At 43.8% G+C, this 24,331-nt stretch overlaps 1 protein-coding gene across 3 annotated transcripts in view; it reads right to left on the bottom strand.

Moving 5' to 3' along the window:
- Positions 1-914: 914 nt before the first annotated feature.
- Positions 915-24,331, bottom strand: part of PIGU (phosphatidylinositol glycan anchor biosynthesis class U) — a 35,805-nt gene continuing 12,388 nt past the window's right edge. For all 3 annotated transcript variants that reach the window (XM_030211415.1, XM_030211417.1, XM_030211416.1), the window contains exons 7-13: positions 17,202-17,302; positions 13,432-13,529; positions 12,354-12,508; positions 7,274-7,417; positions 5,064-5,188; positions 3,457-3,599; positions 915-1,603 (exon numbers count right to left, since the gene is read on the bottom strand). In XM_030211415.1, the coding sequence (XP_030067275.1) occupies positions 1,490-1,603; positions 3,457-3,599; positions 5,064-5,188; positions 7,274-7,417; positions 12,354-12,508; positions 13,432-13,529; positions 17,202-17,302 (880 nt within the window). In that variant the 3' untranslated portion in view covers positions 915-1,489. The remainder of the gene's footprint in view (positions 1,604-3,456; positions 3,600-5,063; positions 5,189-7,273; positions 7,418-12,353; positions 12,509-13,431; positions 13,530-17,201; positions 17,303-24,331) is intronic.

Below are 24,331 nucleotides of genomic sequence, written 5' to 3'. Positions count from 1 at the left end.
AGGGTCATCTCTCCCCCCCCACCCTTTTTTTTTCTGAAAGTACTTTGGACCTTCAAAACACATGCATGTTTGAAAATGGTGTGGGCTTTACTGCCTGATCTATGTGTATTGTTGATCACAACGACCTGTAGATAAAATGGGCAAATAGCTTTTGACAATTAACCTCACTACAAGCAAGGATTAACACGCTTTTGCTGTCGCATTTTCAAAAAAAGACATAGAAAAATTGCTTGCTGTTCAAGCTGTTGCCTAACCCTGTTCCCAGAAACACCTTCCCCCAAATGCAAATAGGAGCACGTGTTAAGGAATTATAGGCATATTGTTGTACAAATCCAGGATAAGCAACTTTCAAACAACTGATTTACATAAGCAAAAACATTTATACCTAGAACTGCCCTCCCAATGGTTGCTGAATCAAAGCACTGATTGTCACTAAACTCTTTCTTTCGTTAAGGATGAAGAACCAGAGTGGCATTACCCACCCGTTCGATCTGCTGCACAGACCCACCAGGTGATCTCTCTGGCACTGGACAGTTATATACTAAAATCTGAGCTGCAGTTATAAGGTTAAGTACGTACAGCAAGAAAGTTGTAGGTGATATTTATTAGACTAATTTAATACACAACATACGAAGTTAGTCAAATAAAAAGGTATCACCAACTTATTTTCCTGAGCTTGGTTTCTAGCTTAAAATACCTGGCTGTTAACTCAGACAAGTAGTACTGCAAGGTGATTGTATTGACTCTGGAAACCTCACATCCAAATTCTATCACCAGATTAAAAGAAAATGTCACCAGAACATTTCCAAATTACAGTAGGAATTGGCTAAAGGAATGGTTTTATCTTGCTGTAGGGTAAGGGATGGACAAGGACTGTGGAAAGTACACATGCAAAAAAGAAAGCCACAAATTTCTGAGTTCTGTAAATTTTCTTGCCTTTTAAAAATTCTCTTTGTAACAATTTTTTTTGGAGGAACATCAAGCAGATACAAAAATTGATAATAGACGTATAGGATGAAAAAAAAATTCTGCAGAAACCACCTTTGCATAAAATCCTCTGAATAAAAAAGAATAATTTATAGAGAATTAACCAGAAATGTTCAGTTTCACTAGTCGTGAAATGTTCCCTGGCTTTCCAGCCAAACAGTTATCATGTTTAGCTTATTTATAAGTTCTCACGTCTCCGAGTTCATCTGCCCTGTAAAGAAAATAACCAGCAACTAACCTCAGGCACTGGTCTCCCAAAATCCTGGGGGCTTACATCATACCTTTTGCCTTCCTTTTTATCCAGCTGCTGTCCAGTACCTTTTCTGTTGGGGAGGGGGAGGGAATTCTAGATTGGGTCCTAAGTAGGCCAGAGGCCTGCTTCTCACACACAGACTGCAAAGTGTCGTACCACAGAGCAGATAATGTCCAAGACTGGTGGGTTTCAAGGAACCACCTCGGCACTCGGTGCATCTATCTCCAAAGTGTCCCTTTGCTGCTGCTGTTATTTCAAGACCAATGTAGCCTCAGTTCCATCTTTTCTTCTCAAATACAGCCCATGAGTCAGGTGGTATTCTCGCCGTAGATAGGCATAAAAATAGTCAGAAACGAGCAAGATCTACAAATGAAAGCAATACAAAAAACAAAATCACCGTGAAGGACATGGTTAGATGATCACAAATTCAACTGGCTTTTCATAGGTGGTATACTTTCTAATTTGCAGTGTATCCACAACACTAGACCTGGAAACTTGTGTGACTGAGTGAATTAAAAATTTCAACCCTACCTCACATTTGCAGGTATCAAGCATCAAACATATAAACGGGGAGTGACAGACTCACTCGCAAATGCGCAGTAGAGACTTCCCTCTCTGTCCCGCCCCCGCGTCAATACGGGATGACGAGGGCGGGACAGAGAGGGAAATTGCGCTGCCGAGGTTGATACCGCTCCCCCCGCCCGAGGTCGCCGCTACCGTTACCCCCCCCCCCCCCTCTCCGCTACTAAACTTACACATACATTCGCCGGAAAGCAGCAAGCACATCAGCTGAGCTGCCGTCGGCCTTCCTTCCCTGCCTGTGTCCCGCCCTCGCTGACGTTACGTCACAGGAGGGCGGGACACAGGCAGAGAAGGAAGGGCCGACGACGGCAGTTCAGCTGATGTGCTTGCTGCGTTCCGGCGAATGGATGTGTAAGTTTAGTAGCGGAGAGAGGGCCCGGGCCGGGTGGAGGGATGGTGGCGACTCCAGGGGGGGGGGGGGAAGGGGGGGGTGGCGAACTCGCGGGGAGGGGGAAGGAAAACCCCAATACCAGCCCGTTTTTACGGGCTCAACGGCTAGTCTGACATAAACCGAAGGCTGACAGCATTAAGATGCCCATCACATGCAGATACTTAGACTAAAGTGGATAAAAATAATAACTAGGCCCAGTCAGTCAACCTACATTCATTCCTGGAGCATGGCCACAAATAAGTTTTATTTATTTGGTCATTTTATATAACATTAAGTCAATAAATCTCATAATAGTTTGATCTCTTGCTTTCCTGTCACCTTTTACAATTAAAGTTGCCCTGTGCTAACTCTGTGCTTTCTTGAATTTTGCTAGTGCAAGACTGTTCTGTGCATTCATCAGCGTGGCAGGAACCCCTCCCTCCCCCACACAGGCAACAAAGCAGATTTTTCCACTTAGAGGGGGTTCTGGGAAACAGTTTTAGTTTATCTGACAGCCAGTGGCGTAGCCACAGGTGGGCCGGGGCCCACCCAATTAAGGCTCAGGCCCACCCAACAGTAGCACACGTTTAGCGGTAGCTGCTGAGGATCCAAAGCTCTGCCAGCTGAAGACTTCCCCGATGGTAATGAAAACGCTATTCTCCAGACTACTAAGGTGGGTGAAGGAGAGAACACTTCATGCCCACCCACTTCTTGCCTAGGCCCACCCAAAATCTGTTGTCTGCCTATGCCCCTGCTGACAGCACTGATCTCCAATGCCATCCTGTTCTGCATAACCAGATAAGCTGGGCCACATAAAGTTATCCAGATAACTTTATCTGGTTATATTCAAAGTTTGTAAAGTTATCCATAGAAAGTTCGCTGGAGACTGGCCCACTTAATATTAGACCCAAAAATAATAGTAAGTGATCAGTGAAAAAAACCCAACAGTAAGATCTAAACCCCGCCCACCTTATTTTGCACAGTGCAACAGCTTAAGTGCAAGCAGGGCACCTGATCACAGCGCCAGAGGTTCTGTTCTCCCTGTCCATGCATGTCTATGAAGCACCCGGGCCAGATCGCCTTTGAACAGGGGACTGAAATCTAGATTCCCCAACGGGGGTGGTAGCAGCCCTCTGCCTTTTCCCGACTAGTATATTGCTGTACACCAGTACAGACGGGGTTAGACAACATGTCGTAACGTGGCTGAAACTCAAGGCAGTCTGGAAGTACTACATAGCACCAGGCAAGTTTCAGTTTCACTAACCTGGCCCACATTGAAGGAAAGAGTGATTGCATAGTAAAAGTTAGAATTGGCACTTCCTGCATAAATCCAAAGATGCCAGAGGACCGGGAACAGAAGGGAGCAGACAACCAGCACACAGGACACAATAAAGATGTTCCGCAGGACTGGAGAAAGGGGGAGAGAAAGCATTTTTTTCATTCTTAAACATATGCACCAAACACAATCATTTCTGTATTTTGACAAGAAGATATTACCAAGCAAATGCACAACAGAAAAAGATTATTCTCGTATCCAAGATGTTAAGCAGGTACTTTGTAACAAGGCACATAGGGACGTGTCTAGTAAAACTGCCTCACCTAAAGATCCTGCAGAAAGTTGCACCTCATCCGAGGCAGAAATACATGGATTAAGTGATGATCACACAGTTATGTCACAAGATATAGCTCCCACATATAACAGACAAGTCTCTAAACCCGGTATCCACGTTTCCTTGTGCTTAAATGTTTAGAACAATTGCACTTATGTAGATTATATCCAAGGGCGTAGCCATACCTTGCCGGGAGCGGGGGCCACAGCCCGAGGTGTGGGGGCACTGTTTAGCCGCCCCCCCCAAGCCACCACCGCCGCCACGATCCCCTTGAAACTCCCTTCCCGCCACCAACCCTCCCCCGCCATCGCCGCCCGCCCCGCCGCATTGGACCCCCCTGCTGATAATTCCCTTGAACCCCCCCTCCCGCCACTAACCCTCCGCCGTCGCCGCCCGGCCGCTGCATCCGATACCTTGTTTGCTGGCCGGGCCAGCCGAACAGTCTTTTCAGCGCCGGAGTAGCGCCTTTGCTCAAGGAACTTCCTAGTTATGAACGAAGGCGCTACTCCGGCGCTGAAAAGACTCTCTTCGGCTGGCCTGGCCAGCGACGGAGGGGGAGGGTTGGTGGCGGGAGGGGGGTTCAAGGGGATCGTCGGCACGGGGCCAGGGCCAAATCTACGAGAGCCCGGGCCCCCTCAGGCCCCACGTAGCTACGCCAATGGCTAAATCATATCCCGGTCACTGCACATCACAAAAGTAGGACATGACACAACTCATTTGTGTAAGAACCTGTTAACTCCACTCACCTTAAAACCACCAGCTACAGCCTCTCGGTTTCCCATTTTCATGGGCCCAAATACATATTACTATGCAAAACTATCTGTAGAAATTAATTAAATTGACCTAAACTAGCTCTTTCAAATTAATTATAGCAGTAGTTAGCAGATACAGAAATACTGTGCATGCAAAGTGATTAATATAGTAGGAAATTAGCCTTTTCTAAAAAACATTCTTCTCCTTTGGGACCCCTCTTGTGGACTTAACAGGATTTTGCACAAAGCCAAAAGGTACAATAAAGTTCTGCAGAATAAGTAGATAATGAACAGTCCTATGAAAAAATGCATTGGTAAGAAAATCTCAGTTCTTCCCCACAGTATGAAACAGCAACGGTTTCAGCAGGGAGGCCCAGCATGGGAACTGAACTACCCTAATTTCAAATCTTTTTTTCACTATAAAATGTGGACATACTGCTCATTTTTCACATTGATGCATCTGAACCAAATGTAATGAGAACTGAATACAAGGAAAAAATGGGTCTTACATCTGCAGAGATGACTCCACAGTGGCAGGAAGGCCATGTACAGCGATATATCCCCTACAGTCGGGTAGGACTTAAATATACAGATGATGGCCAGCTGAACAAACATCAGGAACATGGGATGCTCCCTAGATAACAGAAAGGCAAATTAAGTACACAGAGAACAGAAATGGGCCCAGGGAGAATATCCCAGGCCTTGTGCTGACCAAATAATCCAGTAAGCTACATGCATGGTACAGCCATCCTTTATACAGTAACTGTGCAAGCTTGCTTTCCTTTTGGTTTTAACATTTTAGGTATAATTGTTGTTTCACACAAAACTAGCACTATACTGCACCGCACTGGGTGAGATTCTCATCACCTTTCTTCTTCTATCCAGCCTTCTCCTGTTTCATTCCTCTTTGATCTGGATTCATTCTCTCTCTCCCCCCACCCCCCTTAGCATTCGATTTTTCTAACCCTAGCAATTCTCCCCCTTCCCTCCCCCAGTACTATTCTCACCCTCCACAAATCCAGCACTCACTCCCTTCCTGCCCAGGCTGAACTCAGCTGTTTTCTTGTTCACTCCCCCCACTGATTTTACCCCAGCACTTTGTCTCCTTACCCCATTCTCCAGATCCAACCCCAGCACTCACCCATCCCTTGCTTCTTTGCCCCAGGCCCTACTCGTGCATCTCCTCAGACACCTTCCATAACATAAGAATAGCCATACTGGGTCAGACCGATAGTCCATCCAGCCCAGTTATCCTGCTTCCAACAGTGGTCAATCCAGGACACAAGTACCTGGCAAGATTCTAAACTGCTACCCTTACAGAAAGATACCGACGCCATGTTTTTTGTTAAAGAAGTCATGAATTGCATATCCCGGGGGCAGAACTAATTCAAAACATTATCACTTCAGATGAGGATTCTGAAACAGATACATGACGATTTAGATATACAATTCACAACTCCTTATAAAAGTTATTGATACTCATTTTAATGGACACTGGTGTTGTATGGTGAAGTTAGGTACAGTAAATATATTTTAAAGCAGCATAATAAAACATTTTGAAATCCGGATGGACCTATGATAAAATAGTAATGGTGAAGGTCATCGCTATGGACACCACCATTACAAGTGTTCTTCCGAGCCTTATTCTTAATGTACTGTGAGGGGTTTATGCGAATTTCTTCCCATGGGAGGGAGCATGCCCCCTTGAATAGGGTTGGGGTTGGGGGCTTTGGATTGGAAGGGGATACTTAGCTGACACGTTTTGTTTCGCTTCCATTTGTGAAGGAGCGCACTAAGAATCTAGGGTGTAACTTTCGGGAGGGGGGGCAGTCGTAGGTTTTGTATGAGGTTGGCGTCAGTTATTGAGGGGGAGGAATAAGAATGTGGAAGGTATATAGATGTTTTGGGGGAGCATCAGGTTGTGGGCTGCGCTTCAGGTTTGATATCACTCAGAAAGGGCTTAATTTGGGTGTGGGTAACTCAGTTAAGCAAAGATGTGTGGTGAATATTATAAATGACTGTCCTTGTGCTATGCAACATTATGAATTTTTTTCCTGGGTTTTGATACCTGAAGTTGTACCGGTAATGTCATTCTCTTGTTACCAATTTATTTTATTAATAAAAAAAACAGTTGAAACAAAAAAAAAAGTGTTCTTCCATTTTGATGGTCCATTCTTAATATTCTATTTTATCTGGTTAAAGTGATTAAGTAGGGTTACGTATACCTCTCTCGGCATAGTAGGTAATAGACTGTCTATTATAATTAATACACTTATGTGCCTTTATAAAATTACTCCACTGGAAAGCAGATACAGGCACTTGCGGCCCCACCTGTCTGCAGATATACAAATGTTATAAAGGAGATGCACATCTATCTCGCAACGCCACCTCGGTTTCACCCAGCCTCTGTTCACAGAATGCCTACACATATATCAAGTACGACGACACCAGACAATGAGATAAGCTCCTATTTCTGCATGGAGGGCAAAAAAAAGTACCCCTTTAATTTGAAAATTACAGCTACCCATGTTTTTGCCCTCCCCTGACCAAACTCTGCCTCTGGGTTAAAGAATGCGCGTTGCAAATCCTCTTTTGTGTACAAAAGGTAGAAATTGTCACAGAATCTGCACCTTGCCCTCATCAGGGCATTGATAGGAACCTTTTCACTGTAGAAATATACAAATACCCACCTTGAACTGAGCACCCTGAGCCCACTTACTTTAGCTTCACAGCCAGAGGAATCGTGTAGAAGAAAACATTGATCTGAAACACGCAGACGAAAAAGAGGCTGAAGTGTTCAAACATCTCCGCAAAGAAGTACCAGAAGAGACCAATATTTGGTGTCAGGTCAGGCACGGAGAGGCTGAAAATACAAGTGACAGAAGTAGATTTGTTACCTGCAGCTTTCTCCTTTTCCTTCAGGTATCTTGCTTAATGGGCTATAGTGCCAGGAATCTTAATTCGCATCTACCCAGTGTATTCCCTTTCCTTTTTTTTTTTATTCCACTTCTGCCACCCCCCCCCCCCAGGTCTATCTCTGCAATCCACAATGATGTTACTCTGGCTAATTGTCAAGCATATGCTGCTCTCAGTACAACCTAGGTGGAAAAGCTGCCTCCAGCCCTAGGCATCTGAGTATCAGGAGGAGAGGGAGTTTTAGGACGGGAGGGGCCTATTCCAATGAGTTGGGGTCCACCTTAATCTGGAAGGAACCTGGCTGCCATAATTAAAAATAAGACAGAGCAGCTTTGGAGAAACTGACAGTTGTTCAAATGTACGTTTTGACCTGGTGTCAGCTAAGACTACTGTTAAATAAAGAAAGGGAAGACATAATTAAATATGCTAATAGTATGCAAGAGCTTATTAGGAATTAGAAGACTAACAAGATTGTGATGACGTGGGTGAGTTTGAGCCCTGAACCTCTGAGAGGCCTCTAAACAGCAAAAAAAAAAAAACACCTTTAAATCAGGACAGTAAAGTAAAACACAAAACCAAGAGCCTGTCCTATCCTTGCAAAGCCAATGCACATTATATACACACACTGTCCTTTATTTGATAAACTGCCAATCGCCGAAATGGCATCAAAGCAGTTTACAATAAAAGCTTGAGCTGAGAAAGAGATAGAGAAGGATATTGGGAAGATACCCACGCTTGAAACAATCTCTTAAAAGTGATTCAGATGTACATCCAGCAGTCTTTCATTGAACGAACCAAGAAATTAAGAACATAAGAACTGCCTGTTTACACCAAAGGTCTGTCAAATCCAGGTCACAAGTACCTGTAAGATCCCAAAGAGTAGATCCATATCTCATAGTTCATCCCCAGTGACTTCCCCAAATCTATATGGCTAATAATGTTTTGTTTTTTTAAACCCAGCTATCCTAACTGCATTGACCATATCTTTTGGCAACAAATTTCACAGCTTAATTGAGCCCTTCAGAGCAAAAGCAGGCCATGTCCACTTTTTTTTTTTGCATTAATTCAGCTATGCACTGATTCACAGCCTCCATGACCTAAAGACTCCGAAGGAAAACATGGGTCCATACCTCTGCCATCTGAAGAATGGCTTTTTATGCACTTAGCACTTTCTGCAGAGTCTTTGGAAGAAGAAGGAGACAATTCTCTAATGTCCATATGGCTTTCGTCCTCAGTATCTCAACTGTCTACACAGTGAAAAGCAATTTTTTTCCCCTTGTTCTAAATGTGTTACCTATTACCTCTCATCTTAGTACTCTTTGAAAGGGTTGACCTGTTCCACCCCACTCATTTTATAGATTTCTATTGTATCTCCTCTACGCTGAAGAGCCCCTAATCAATTAATCCTTTCCTCATACGGGAGTTGTTCCAACCACTTTTAACATTTTGGTTGCCCTTCTCTGTACCTTTTTGGAATGGGGTGACCAGAACTGTACTCAGGGTCTAGGGTTGTACCACACTTTGGTACAGAGCCATCATCATACTCCGATTTATTCTATACCCCCGTTCTGAATCTAAACATACTATTTGTTTTTTGGCCTCCACCACACACTAAACCAATTCCTAATATGGGACCCAATTAAATACAAAGCCTCCTATGCATCCAGTTTCTCATTTTTGGGCAGCCAGCTTTGGAACGCTCTACCAAGATCCATCCAAACAATTAACGACTATCTACCCTTCAGAAAAATATTGAACACACATCTCTTCAAGCAAGCTTACCCTAACGACCCAACCTAACCTTATAAGCCCACCCACACTACTCCTGCTCTGAAGATGATTATACCTTATACCATGCCTCCCAAACTCCTTATACTCATCCCCCAGTCTTCTCGTCTCCATCTTCCCTACACCTTACCCCCCCCCCCCCCAATCTCTTTCCTTTTGCCTATCATTCCTTGTTTACCTTTCCATGGTCAATTCACCTATTCTTAAAACCTATTACTATGTTTGCTACAATTTGTAATATTCTCATTCAAAACTTGTAATTCTATTTACTATGTAAGCCGCATTGAACCTGCTATGTGTGGGAAAGCGCGGGGTACAAATGTAATAAATAAATAAATAAATCTCTGCATCTACATATGACTTTTCTCACAGACGTTATAAAATACATAAGTACATGTGTGCAGTAGGGTAGGTGTAAAATTTGTACAAGAGCATTGGCGCACTATTCAAGGTTACCGTCCAAGCCAACTATAAAAGCCCCAATGCCTGCGTTGCCTTTCTAAGGTGCATTTTTTTAACATTTGCATAAGCATCCTGTTAACGAGGACGATAAATAGGAACCACTGAGGCCCTTCTTCAACATTTACATTTGGAAAGGGAAGGCCTAGGCAGTAACTCTTATAGGGTCACTAAATTAGTTGATTCAATTTATTTTTGACCCAACAGTACCCTTCCTCAGTTCTCTTTATGAGCTATACAATGGTACATCTTCCTCTACAATTTTTCAGGGTGCTCCCTCTCCCCCAGTTTTTATACCCTCCTAACTCATCCCGGGTATAACAGTTCTTGCTTAAAGTTCATACGTCCGAGTTCCTTCTCAAATACTGCGTTTAACCACAGCTAGGGGCAATTCACAAGACAGTTGCCTGTTGTAGAGAGTCAGTACATGTATACGCACAAATGCAGATATACATTACAGGAGGAGGACTGAAACTGGGGGGCAGAGGGCCAAGCTTCAGCACCCATGAATAGCAGAGGGGCAGTGAAAGAGAAAAAAAAAACCATGCAGTATTGGAAGCAGTGTGCCAGCAGGGACCCTTTCCTCAATTGCCACCAGCAGAAGTAGCAGGCAACGCAAACAGGCTGGACTCTGTGCCCTGCCACTTGAAGCAGAGCTGGTAGGAGTTGAACTGAGGAAAGAAATAGTGGCTGAGAAGAGGGGGAACTGAACAGAAAATGGAGGATGTAAGGGAGAAAAGTGTGCAGTACAGATTCCCATCACAAAGAGAGACAAGCCATACAAACCCCACACCCCCTGACACCCATGCATAAATCGTCCCCGAAAAACACCCCCCCCCACCTCATGCACACAAACCAGCTCCACATCCATAAGCACCTATATAAAAATGTTCCCATGAAGGAGTGGCCTAGTGGTTAGGGTTGTGGACTTTGATCCTGGGGAACTGAGGAACTGAGTTCGATTTCCACTTCAGGCACAGGCAGCTCCTTGTAACTCTGGGCAAGTCACTTAACCCTCCATTGCCCCATGTAAGCCGCATTGATCCTGCCATGAGTGGGAAAGTGCAGGGTACAAATGTAACAAAAATAAAATAGATACTATTGGAGATTCTACATGGAATGTTGCTACTCTTTGAGATTCTACATGGAATGTTGCTATTCCACTAGCAGCATTCCATGTAGAAGGCTGCACAGGCTTCTGTTTCTGTGAGTCTGACGTCCTGCACGTTTTAGGACGTCAGACTCACAGAAGCAGAAGCCTGCGCAGCCACATTGGTGATCTGCAAGGGCCGACTTCTACATGGAATGTTGCTAGTGGAATAGCAACATTCCATGTAGAATCTCAAATAGTAGCAACAGTGGAGGAGTGGCCTAGTGGTTAGGGTGGTGGACTTTGGTCCTGAGGAACTGAGTTCGATTCCCGGCACAGGCAGCTCCTTGTGACTCTGGGCAAGTCACTTAACCCTCCCATTGCCCGCTGCATTGAGCCTGCCATGAGTGGGAAAGATCGGGATACAAATGTAATAAAAAATATATATATATATATATATATATATACACACATCATGCAACATACGTACATCACACCCCCAAGCCGCAAAAAGGAGAAAGGGGGAACATCACTGTATGTGTGGTTTCCCATTTCTATCGGTAGCAAAACGGGAGGGAAAATTAGCTGCGAACAAGTTTCTCATCTATCTGCAGCTGCCCGAAGTCCTTAGTATTTCAAACTACTCCATACTGCATTGAGACACATGAGAAACCCAGAAACAAGATTCAGCAGCAGGAACAAAAAGATAATTGTCTCTACTTTATCCTCATCAGAGGCCCCACAATTTGTCTTTGGCTTTAAACAAACAGAACTTCAGCATAACTTTACCTATACATTACAGCAGAAACTTCGCAAGAGAATAGTTATTTCAACTTTCTTCAAATCCATTTCCTAGCAAGTTTCATCACTCATACAGCAGAGCTTCGTTATAACGGACCCTGATTATAATGGATGCTCGGATATAGTGGACTAAATCTTTAGTCCTGGCTGAGAGAAAAGGACATCCCATGTATTTCAGTTTGGTTATAGCAGACTTAGTTATAAGAGATCATTTCATACAGTCCCAAGGCTTCGTTGAACCACGTATATAAGACTCACATGGCAGTTGCGCTATGAGTGAACTGTCTTAAACATCTCTTTTAGCTGAAATGCAAGTGTGAAACTTCTTTGCATTTACATATACTGTACATTTGGTTGTTAACAATAAACAGAGGATGAAACAGAAGGCTGTGAGCTGTGTTTGAGTAGACAAGTTCATTAATGCACAGTTTGGCTATAAGGGACAATTTTTATCAGTCCCCAGAAGTCCCTTATAACAAACTTCTACTGTACACTACTACTACTCAATTACCTCCCCTTGTTCCTTCTCACCCAGTACTTCCCTCGCCCTTAATTGTCTTGTCTGTCTGTGTTATTTTTAGATTGTAAGCTCTATTGAGCAGGGACTGTCTCTCTATGTCAGGTGTTCAGCGCTGCGTGTGTCTGGTAGCGCTATACAAATGTTAATAACAATAATACACTCTTATTTATGGCTCGTTGCGGGGAATTAGCAAGTTTAATCATCAAAAACACCCACGTTACTTACATAAAGCTATAAACCGAGGGAATAAAATCCCAGGAGTGGAGGAGGAAGAAGCACAGACAGACAAGGACCCCCAGACTGCCCAGATACATCACACTGTACTGGGAGGTGTAAAGCCAGAAGTTTTGGCTTTTCAATTTCACTGGGATGTATTCCTTCTGCAATAAAAAGAAAAAGCAAATAGTAAAATCACATAAACCAGGGACCCTCAATGTTTTCACTGGCCTGCACCTGCAGAGAGCATTCCAAATTATAGTCCAGAGGTGAAGCCAAGTTTTAACAAGCTTAGCGGAGATTAGATGATAACACCAGTAGTTGGAGAACAATGGGCTGAATGCAGAAAAGAAGCATCCATTTGGAAAAAGTGTTTAACTGAACCTAGAATTTGGCTGCTGGGTGTTTCCTTAATTTAAACAACTTTTCACACCAGCAAAAAAACCTGTCTTAACTGATCCTATAATCAGACCCCCCCACACCACCCTCAAATTATCATTTCTGGGCTCTGGGGCCTCCTAAGATGCACTGGCCTGGACCTCTGAAAAGCCCTGGCTGTCCTAACTTTACTCAGATAGTGATCCGGTAGCGGATTGAATATCGCCACTATTTCCGGCTCCGCTTCTGTACCTCCCTGGTACTATCTGGGTAGTACTGAGATACAGTCTAATGATATTCATGGGTACTAACCAAATAGTGCTGCTAATATTGGTGGATAGCTGTAGCCAAGGGAACTATCTGGAATTCTGTAGGACTTCTCTTTAGATTGTAAGCTCGCTTGAGCAGGGACTGTCCCTCCCCTTGTCTAAATTTGTACAGCGCTGCGTAACCCTGGCAGCGCTATAGAAATGCTAAGTAGTAGTAGTAGTAGTAGATATTTTTACCTGGGAAAACAGCAGACAATTTTAAGGAAGCCAATTTATCCAGGTCAATGGCTTTTGAAAGTTAACCCTCCTACACTTCGGTTAAAGAACTTTGATCCATGTTCCCATTTGCAGCTAGTGTTATAGACCTCTCTGCTGAGAATGCCAGAGGGAGATTTGTTCTTTCATCCCGGGTTTTAATACATCAGCACGTTTATACTGACCTGTAGCAGATATAGAAGAGCTGGTGCAAACAATGTGAGTGGATACAGGGACTGAAACGTTGCTAAGGCCAGAAATATGGCACTGAGAATAGCATTGCCTGGAGAGAAAATAAAATGCAGTATATATATATATATACACACACACACACTATCTGCTAACACATTTGCTTATTTCCGATCTGAGGAAGAAGGGCAACCTTCGAAAGCTAATCAAGAAATGTATTAAGTTATGTCCAATAAAAAAGGTGTCATCTTATTTTCTTTTCCATGTTTTATTTGGTTTGATTTCTATAGATTCTACATGGAATGTTGCTATTCCACTAGCAACATTCCATGTAGAAGTCGGCCCTTGTAGATCACCAATGTGGCCGCGCAGGCTTCTGCTTCTGTGAGTCTGACGTCCTGCACGTACGTGCAGGACGTCAGACTCACAGAAACAGAAGCCTGCGTAGCCTTCTACATGGAATGTTGCTAGTGGAATACCAACATTCCATGTAGAATCTCCAATAGTAGCAACATTCCATGTAGAATCTCCAGTTGTAGCAACATTCCATGTAGAATCTCCAGTTGTAGCAACATTCCATGTAGAATCTCCAGTAGTAGCAACATTCCATGTAGAATCTCCAATGGTATCTATTTTACTGTCATAGTAATGCTTGAATGTTTTCACTTATATACACTGTCAGCTAGCACATTTGCTTATTTCCGATCTGAGGAAGAAGGGCAACCTTTGAAAGCTAATCAAGAAATGTATTAAGTTATGTCCAATAAAAAAGGTATCATCTTATTTTCTTTTCCATGTTTTATTTGGTTTGATTTCTATAGATTCTACATGGAATGTTGCTATTCCACTAGCAACATTCCATGTAGAAGTCGGCCCTTGTAGATCACCAATGTGGCCGCGCAGGCTTCTGCTTCTGTGAGTCTGACGTCCTGCACGTACGTGCAGGACGTCAGACTCACAGAAACAGAAGCCTGCGTAGCCTTCTACATGGAATGCTGCTAGTGGAATAGCAACATTCCATGTAGAATCTCCAGTTGTAGCAACATTCCATGTAGAATCTCCAGTTGTAGCAACATTCCATGTAGAATCTCCAGTAGTAGCAACATTCCATGTAGAATCTCCAATGGTATCTATTTTACTGTCATAGTAATGCTTGAATGTTTTCACTTATATACACTGTCAGCTAGCACATTTGCTTATTTCCGATCTGAGGAAGAAGGGCAACCTTCGAAAGCTAATCAAGAAATGTATTAAGTTATGTCCAATAAAAAAGGTATCATCTTATTTTCTTTTCCATGTTTTATTTTGTTTGATTTCTATAGATTCTACATGGAATGTTGCTATTCCACTAGCAACATTCCATGTAGAAGTCGGCCCTTGTAGATCACCAATGTGGCCGCGCAGGCTTCTGCTTCTGTGAGTCTGACGTCCTGCACGTACGTGCAGGACGTCAGACTCACAGAAACAGAAGCCTGCGTAGCCTTCTACATGGAATGTTGCTAGTGGAATAGCAACATTCCATGTAGAATCTCCAATAGTAGCAACATTCCATGTAGAATCTCCAGTTGTAGCAACATTCCATGTAGAATCTCCAGTAGTAGCAACATTCCATGTAGAATCTCCAATGGTATCTATTTTACTGTCATAGTAATGCTTGAATGTTTTCACTTATATACACTGTCAGCTAGCACATTTGCTTATTTCCGAGCTGAGGAAGAAGGGCAACCTTTGAAAGCTAATCAAGAAATGTATTAAGTTATGTCCAATAAAAAAGGTATCATCTTATTTTCTTTTCCATGTTTTATTTGGTTTGATTTCTATAGATTCTACATGGAATGTTGCTATTCCACTAGCAACATTCCATGTAGAAGTCGGCCCTTGTAGATCACCAATGTGGCCGCGCAGGCTTCTGCTTCTGTGAGTCTGACGTCCTGCACGTACGTGCAGGACGTCAGACTCACAGAAACAGAAGCCTGCGTAGCCTTCTACATGGAATGCTGCTAGTGGAATAGCAACATTCCATGTAGAATCTCCAGTTGTAGCAACATTCCATGTAGAATCTCCAGTTGTAGCAACATTCCATGTAGAATCTCCAGTAGTAGCAACATTCCATGTAGAATCTCCAATGGTATCTATTTTACTGTCATAGTAATGCTTGAATGTTTTCACTTATATACACTGTCAGCTAGCACATTTGCTTATTTCCGAGCTGAGGAAGAAGGGCAACCTTCGAAAGCTAATCAAGAAATGTATTAAGTTATGTCCAATAAAAAAGGTATCATCTTATTTTCTTTTCCATGTTTTATTTGGTTTGATTTCTATTGATAACCTTTAAGAGTGGACTAACACGGATACCACACCTCTCTACTTCCAAGGGTTGAAACCCAACATAGTTCAGTAGCTCTTACATTTGGTGCCCATATACATCCTTGAGTTTACAAGGACAGCCCAAAAGAAACAATGCCCCTAATGACAAAGTTTCCTGTCTTAAAGCAACAACAAAAAAAAGCTTTTATTCTCCCAGAGTTTGTCTCATCACATCCAAGTACATCCAAACTCTCTTTCCAAAGAAAGGTTTCTGGGAATTATGGAAATATAATTTCATTACTGTGTTCAAATCCAGTTTAGAAACGAATTAAAAACAAACAAAAAAAGTCTCTCTCAGAATCCTCCGATAAAGAGGCCTCCAAAAACATCTAAAAGCTCAGATCTCATTTTTTGACGGGGAGTTTTTGAAAATATATAATACTAGCCGTTGAGCCCGTAAAAACGGGCTGGTATTGAGGTTTTCCTCCCCCCGCGGTCACCACCGCTCCCCTCCCCCCCCGCGAAGTCGCCACCGCTCCCCCCCCCTCGAAGTCGTCGCCGCCGCCACCCCTCCACCTGGTCCGGGCCCTCTCTTCACTTCTGAACTTACAGATCCATTCGCCGAACGCAGCAACGCACATCAACTGAGCTGCCCCTTCCTTCTCTGCCTGTGTGTGTCCCGCCCTCGCTGATGTTACGTCACAGGAGGGCGGGGCCACAGGCAAAGAAGGAAGGGCTCACTGCAGCTCAGCTGACGTGCGTTGCTGCGTTCGGCGAATGGATGTGTAAGTTCAGAAGGGAAGAGAGGGCCCGGGCCGGGTGGAGGGGTGGCGGCGGCGACTCCGAGTGGGGGGGGGGGAGCGGTAGCAACCTCGGCGGCGCAGTTTCCCTCTCTGTCCCGCCCCCCCCCCGTCATCACGTATTGACGCGGGGGTGGGACAGAGAGGGAAGTCTCTACTGCGCATTTGCGAGTGAGTACGGTCACTCGCCGTTTATATGTTTGATACTTTATTTAAAGGCAGCAAAGCTACCGAGGGAAAACAAGTGGTCATTTACTGCTTTTGCGCTACTACAAAACTTTTTGGTAACACATGAGAAGGCAGAAGAATAGACCAGACCAGTTCATCCCACCTTTGGGGAGTTGCACATGCTAGACCCAAAAGAGGCTTCCTGTTAGAAAATGAAAAACAAGCAAAGCTGCCTTCGAGTCATCTGCGCATCCATGCTAACTGTTGTGATTTTACTGGCAGAGAGTTTGGACAAATCTAGTTAACCATTAGGCTACTCCCCGGCATTCCTACTGGGCAAGTCTGACGTTGATTTTGATCTGAAAAATTTTCAGCCTGTCTTCATTTCATTCTCTGCCCACAGGTGCATTTTTTTTTTTAACTGAAGATTACTGAATAAAGCAAAACACCCCACACAAAAAGAAGAATCAAATGGGTCCTTCGGTCCTTACCTTTAACTGTAGCCAAGATAAAGAAGGCCAGAATAGTGTTGTTGATGGCACAGGTAGATTTTGCAACACAAGCCAGCATGGTGTAAGGATTTAACAGGTAACTGAAAGTTAAAGGAAACCTTGGTCAGATGCACTGAGAATTGATAAAACTTTTCATGCATGCACAAGACAGTCCCCAAGATGATCTTTTTGGCCTTTCCCCTTTCTGAGCTGCCCTTTTCAAATCTTTTGTCTGGATGGGGTGCCCGAGTGAGAGACCCTCGCCAGCCCAAGTGCTGGAATGAAGCCTCTTCTGGGAACGTGTGTTGTATTGTTCTTTAGCGATTCTTTGCTACTGAGGGCCACAACATGACACATCTTCTGTTATGTTCTGGGTCAAATGGCCCAGAGAGGCAGAAAATCCTTCCTTCCTAAGCCTTGGAGTCAGCCCTTCTATTTTTCCCCCCTTTACTAAACCCCCTACCCAGGAATATGTAGGCACATTGGCCAACCACAAGCGATGAAGCTATTTTCCCTCAACCATCCCTCGGCTGACAGACTTTCAATATAATTTATTTTATTTTTCAGGCTTATATCACTTCTCCCAAGATTACAAAAGCAGTTTACAATAAGATCACAAGAAACAATATATAAAAGCAAATAAAAATATCAAGTTAAAAATCTTTTTTCAAAAAGGTCAAGCACTACATTCACCTTGGTCACCCCTGTAACATGTTTGACCCTTCCAGTCAGTCTCCTGAACTACATCCTGAGTGAGAGAGATACCTTGTTCAGTTAAATTGTAATATAAATTTACTAGTAAAAGAGGCCCATTTCTGGAGCAAATGAAACAGGCGCTAGCAAGGTTTTCCTCCCCAACGCCCCCCCCGCTCCCTATCTACCTACCGACCCCTTCGTCGTTCTGACGCCATTGCTCCACACCTCCTGAACGCACCGTACGCCATTGCTCCGCCCTCGGTGTGTGACGCCATTGCTCCACCCTCGACGTCATCACGTTTGACGCGAGGGCGGGGCCCCAAGACTTGGCGATTTCGGTGGCTTCACCACCACGAACCCTTCGAACCCGTCTTGAAGGAAGTGACGGAAGTGTCGTCAGAACGTTGAGGGTGAGTTTTATTATATAAGAAAGTTGCTGCAAATGAATTAGCCAGATTCGGCACTTTCTATATTCTTCTTGCAGGAATAATCTAACATGATAAATGGTCATTGCAAATACTAATCTATTTGGGGATCTCTCTATCAGCCTTACAAACTGCAGATCAGTTTTATCCTGTTTGCCTTTATCTGGGAAGTGTAGCCAATATAGGCCTGCTGCTCAAGCAAAGCAACCTGAGAATATTCCAAAGTTTTATCATCACTCCATTCTAGTTGACTTCGCCACTTCGCTGGGAGCCCCAAAACAGTCACCTTTAATGTTCTGGGCTGAACAAGGAGTCATGTCAAGCTAACATCCAGGATTCCATTTCTTTTAGAACTGGTCCCTTTATATACCCTGTATGCTTAGAGTGGATGACTCATCTAATTGGTTAAAGCAGCAGACTACGAACCAGAGAAGCCAGAGTTCAAATCCTGCTGCTGCTCTTGTGACCTTGGGCAAATCACTTAACCCTCCCATTGTCTCAGGTACAGATTTTAAGACCCCCCAGGGACAGGAAAATACAATACCTAGTGTACCTGAATGTAGAGCTAAAATTGAAAGACGATGGGAGCCAAATCCAGATCCCCACAAAATGGCTGGAGTGGACTTCGATGGCTTGCCAATTGTTCTGTTTGTGATGCCAGTGTTCATGATTGAAAGAGTGTAGCCTGTACAGGTGGCGGATGTGGCTCTGGTCACCATGTAGGTCTTTATCAGCCATCATTTACTAGGTATATTTTATCATGGTTTGCTCACTACTGCCTCCGCTGGTCAGTTATGAGGGTGGTGGATGCCTAGAATAGTTCTTTCAAGACTCCTTCCCATCAATTTCATATTATGCCCTTTTGTAGTTGGGTTTTTCCTTTTATGGAGAGGGGTAAGTCAGAATGATTGAATATTTTAACACCCAACAGAAAGGACTTAACAAGGATCTGGGGTTCCTAGCGCATTATAAACCATAAAGCTCTATGTCTCTGTTGATCACCCCACCCCTCACCTATCCACACCCATCCTGTTAGAATATCAATGATATGCTTTGATGTCCCCATGCATACCTCCGACCCACCCCCATCCTCCCACCCTGTCAGACTGTCATAGTAATGCTTGAATGTTTTCACTTATATACACTGTCAGCTAGCACATTTGCTTATTTCCGATCTGAGGAAGAAGGGCAACCTTCGAAAGCTAATCAAGAAATGTATTAAGTTATGTCCAATAAAAAAGGTGTCATCTTATTTTCTTTTCCATGTTTTATTTTGTTTGATTTCTATAGATTCTACATGGAATGTTGCTATTCCACTAGCAACATTCCATGTAGAAGTCGGCCCTTGTAGATCACCAATGTGGCCGCGCAGGCTTCTGCTTCTGTGAGTCTGACGTCCTGCACGTCAGACTCACAGAAACAGAAGCCTGCGCAGCCTTCTACATGGAATGTTGCTAGTGGAATAGCAACATTCCATGTAGAATCTCCAATGGTATCTATTTTACTGTCATAGTAATGCTTGAAGGTTTTCACTTATATACACTGTCAGCTAGCACATTTGCTTATTTCCGATCTGACGAAGAAGGGCAACCTTCGAAAGCTAATCAAGAAATGTATTAAGTTATGTCCAATAAAAAAGGTATCATCTTATTTCCTTTTCCATGTTTTATTTTGTTTGATTTCTATTGATAACCTTTTATGGAAAAATGTCATTTTGTGCTTTACTGAAACCTGATGGATGGCTGAATGTTTCTACCAAAATCCCCTTTTCTTCCTGCTTCTCTCCAGCAAGTACAGTTCTGAGTATCTTAAATCTTAAAAGGATTTTTCTCTTTAGCATTACAGCTATTTTCTCTGCCTTGCCCTGTGCACCATTCAGTACTTGTTTATTTCATGCTGCAAGACAGAGGAAGATAGATTATAAATCGTGACTGTGAACTATGTGCATTATTTTCCTGTCACTGGAGGGCTTTACAATCTAAGTCTGTACCTGAGGCAATGGAGCGTAAAGTGACTTGCTGAATATCAAGCAGCTGAGTGGGATTTGAACCAGACTTTCCCGATTCTCAGGCTGCTGCTCTAACCATTAGGCTACTCCTCGACATTCCTACTGGGCAAGTCTGACGCTGATTTTGATCTGAAACATTTTCACCCTGTCTTCATTTCATTTTCTGCCCACAGGTGCATTTTTTTTTAACTGAAGATTATTGAATAAAGCAAAAACACCCCACACAAAAAGAAGAAACAACAGATGTATAATGAGTCCTTCAGTGCACCCTCCCCTTACATCCCCCACCCCTTCAATCCTCCTTTCCAAAACATACAATACAAGCATAAGGAACTCAAACAGAAGTTATTAACCTTCCAATTCTGGAAGTACATAAGTATTGCCATACTGGTTCCGACCAAAGGTCCATCAAGCCCAGCATCCTGTTTCCAACAGTGGCCAATCCAGGTCACAAATACCTGGCAAGATCCCAAAAATGTACAAAACATTTTATACTGCTTATCCCAGAAATAGTGGATTTTCCCCAAGTCCATTTAATAACGGTCTATGGACCTTTCCTTTAGGAAGCCGTCCCAACCTTTTTAATACTCCGCTAAGCTAACCGCCTTTACCACATTCTCTGGCAACGAATTCCAGAGTTTAATTACACATTTAGTGAAGAAACATTTTCTCCGATTCGTTTTAAATTTACTACATTGTAGCTTCATCGCATGCCCCCTAGTCCTAGTATTTTTGGAAAGCATGAACAGACGCTTCACATCTACCCGTTCAACTCCACTCACTATTTTATAGACCTCTATCATATCTCCCCTCAGCCGCTTTAGCCTTTCCTCATAGGGAAGTCATCCCATCCCCTTTATCATTTTTGTCGCCCTTCTCTGCAACATGAACTCCTCTCAAATGAGGGCAGCTTATGGTGACCAATTGCACAGCGCTGGTCCACTTTCTTTACCACCTGGGGCTGACCTGGTGGAATACAATACTTCCATTGGTTCACCAGCACCACCTTAGCTGCAGGTCATACCCAACCGCAACAGAGCATCTTCCCCATTGTCCAACGTTGCCACCCTCATATTTAACAAAGCTCCTTCTGGAACATCTGAGAAAACATTGCAAACACCTGCCACCAATAAGACTGGACAGAACCACTACATAAGTCCATATATCCCTTTGAGCCCACATCCCCTCCAACACTAATCGGTCCCAGCACCATACATTTTCACGAGTGTAGTGGAGGTACAATACCATCTCATGAGCACCTTATATCTAGACATTCCCAAACTTCTCCCCAATCAGTCACTCTCGGAACTTTCCCCAAATCAGTCTTCCAAGCCTGCATATATTTCAGTTTTGCACTCTCCTCTACAATTTAAACAAGAATTTGGGATGGTGCCCCCTTTTGACAACCAGACCCAGCAACTTCTCAAAATCACTTTTCCCTCGCTGCAAATCCTGCATGAGGAATGTACTGCAAAGATTATGCTTCACTTGCAGATAGGGAGCAGGGATTGTCTCTTTGTATCAGGTGTTCAGCGCTGCGTGCATCTGGTAGCGCTATACAAATGCTAATAATAATAATAAAGAAAAGATATTCCTCAGCACCCTGTTCCTACCTAAAAAACAAAGCTTGAGCCTTCCTGGGGCAAAAGTACACATTATAACGAAGGGACACATAACAAAAATACCCAATAACCCCTTTTGCAGCCGCCTCCAAACCCTCATGGTGAGATTTCTATAGGGGCCTCCAATCTCTAACCCCACGCATACGACTTCAAGGCTGCCATGGTAAATGCTTCAAGTGTACATCATCCCTTTCCTCTTGCTCCAGCTCCACCCATTGCTTAATTTCACGTGCCTGCCAAGCAAATAAGGCCGGAAGTTGTGCGGCCTGGTAATTTTTTTTTTCTTTACATTGGGTACCTTTAGCCCTCCCTCCTGCCTATGAACCCACATGACCTGCTGGACTACACACGGGTGACGACCCACCCAAATGAAGTGGAACAACATTTGCTGAACAAGGCCCACTCCGGAACCCCCACAGGCAGTATAGAAAAAAAAAAAGATAAAGTAGCCGGGGCAAAACCATCATTTTAATCGGGTCAATGCTCCTCACCCAGGATAAACTAAGCCGAGTCCATCCTTCCAGGTCCCTACCATACTGCCGCCAGAGGGGTATATCATTTAAATCATACAAATTAGTACCCGTTTCCCTATTAGAAACCCCAAGTACTTAATGGACAATTTAACCCACTGAAATGGAAACTGCACTTTCAGGGCAGCAACCTCCCCCAATGTCAAGGATATATTAAGAGTCTCCAACTTAGTCATGTTCACTCGAAACCCCGACACACAGCAACGGACTTCCAATTCTTGTACTACTGCCACCAAGGATTCCTGGGGGTTAGTCAGGGTGAACAAGACATCATCTGTAAAGAGACTAAGCTTACGGTCCTTACCATGAGCCCCTTAATTTCCTCTCGCTCCCGCACCCACTGGGCAAAGGGCTCAATCGCGAGGGAAAACAGCGGGGACAGAGGACAGCTCTGTGGTGTACCCCTAGCAAGGTCAAACGTCTCCGAATAGCCCCCACTGATCTTCAAGCATATCGAAAATGCCCCTCTCTGTCACATACACCCAGATTCTGTAAATGGCGACAAAAGTTGCGAATGCAACTTGATTAATGAGCCAATGAGCGCCAATAACTGGCTGCTAAAAAATCAACTGAGGTTAATTGGCCTTGATTGGGAGTTTCGCACACATTGAGTGGCCTAGTGGTTAGGGTGGTGAACTCTGGTCCTGGGGAACTGAGTTCAATTCCCACTTCAGGCACGGGCAGCTCCTTGTGACTCTGGGCAAGTCACTTAACCCTCCATTGCCCCAGGTACAAATAAGCACCTGTATATGTAAGCCGCATTGAGCCTGCCATGAGTGGGACAGCGCGAGGTACAAATGTAACAAAAGTAAAATAGATACTACTGGAGATTCTACATGGAATGTTGCTACTACTGGAGATTCTACATGGAATGTTGCTACAACTGGAGATTCTACATGGAATGTTGCTACTACTGGAGATTCTACAACTGGAGATTCTACATGGAATGTTGCTACTATTGGAGATTCTACATGGAATGTTGCTACTATTGGAGATTCTACATGGAATGTTACTACTATTGGAGATTCTACATGGAATGTTACTACTATTGGAGATTCTACATGGAATGTTGCTATTCCACTAGCAACATTCCATGTAGAAGGCTGCGCAGGCTTCTGTTTCTGTGAGTCTGACGTCCTGCACGTACGTGCAGGACGTCAGACTCACAGAAGCAGAAGCCTGCGCGGCCACATTGGTGATCTGCAAGGGCCGACTTCTACATGGAATGTTGCTAGTGGAATAGCAACATTCCATGTAGAATCTCAAATAGTAGCAACAGTGGAGGAGTGGCTTAGTGGTTAGGGTGGTGGACTTTGGTCCTGGGGAACTGAGGAACTGAGTTCGATTCCCGCCACAGGCAGCTCCTTGTGACTCTGGGCAAGTCACTTAACCCTCCATTGCCCCATGTAAGCCGCATTGAGCCTGCCATGAGTGGGAAAGCGCGGGGTACAAATGTAACAAAAAAAATAAATAACGATGTGTAACTCCTACAGCGTGTAATTTCAAGGGGGCGTATTTAGGAAGAGTTACACACACTTTTACAGAATACGCCAGATCCACGCCTAATTTAGATGCCGGCAGTTACTACTACTACTTATCATTTCTAAAGTGCTACAAGGCATACGCAGCGCTGCACACCATACACAAAAAGACAGTCCCTGCTCAAAGAGCTTACAATCTAGATAAGACAGGAGACAGATAGAACAATTAAGGGTTACACCCGGTTTCAGCAGGAATAAGAGCAGGTGCCTTAAGTTAGGACTGGATTAGGCACTATTCTATAAAGTGCAAATACCCTTTATAGAATGGTGCGATTTACTGAATCCATAATGATCAAGGTACTGAATAT

This window comes from Microcaecilia unicolor, chromosome 8 (genome assembly GCF_901765095.1).
Source record: "Microcaecilia unicolor chromosome 8, aMicUni1.1, whole genome shotgun sequence".
NCBI classification, from domain to species: domain Eukaryota; kingdom Metazoa; phylum Chordata; class Amphibia; order Gymnophiona; family Siphonopidae; genus Microcaecilia; species Microcaecilia unicolor.
The sequence above is the reverse complement of the archived record's forward strand: the minus strand, read 5'-3'. Positions and strand labels throughout refer to the sequence as shown.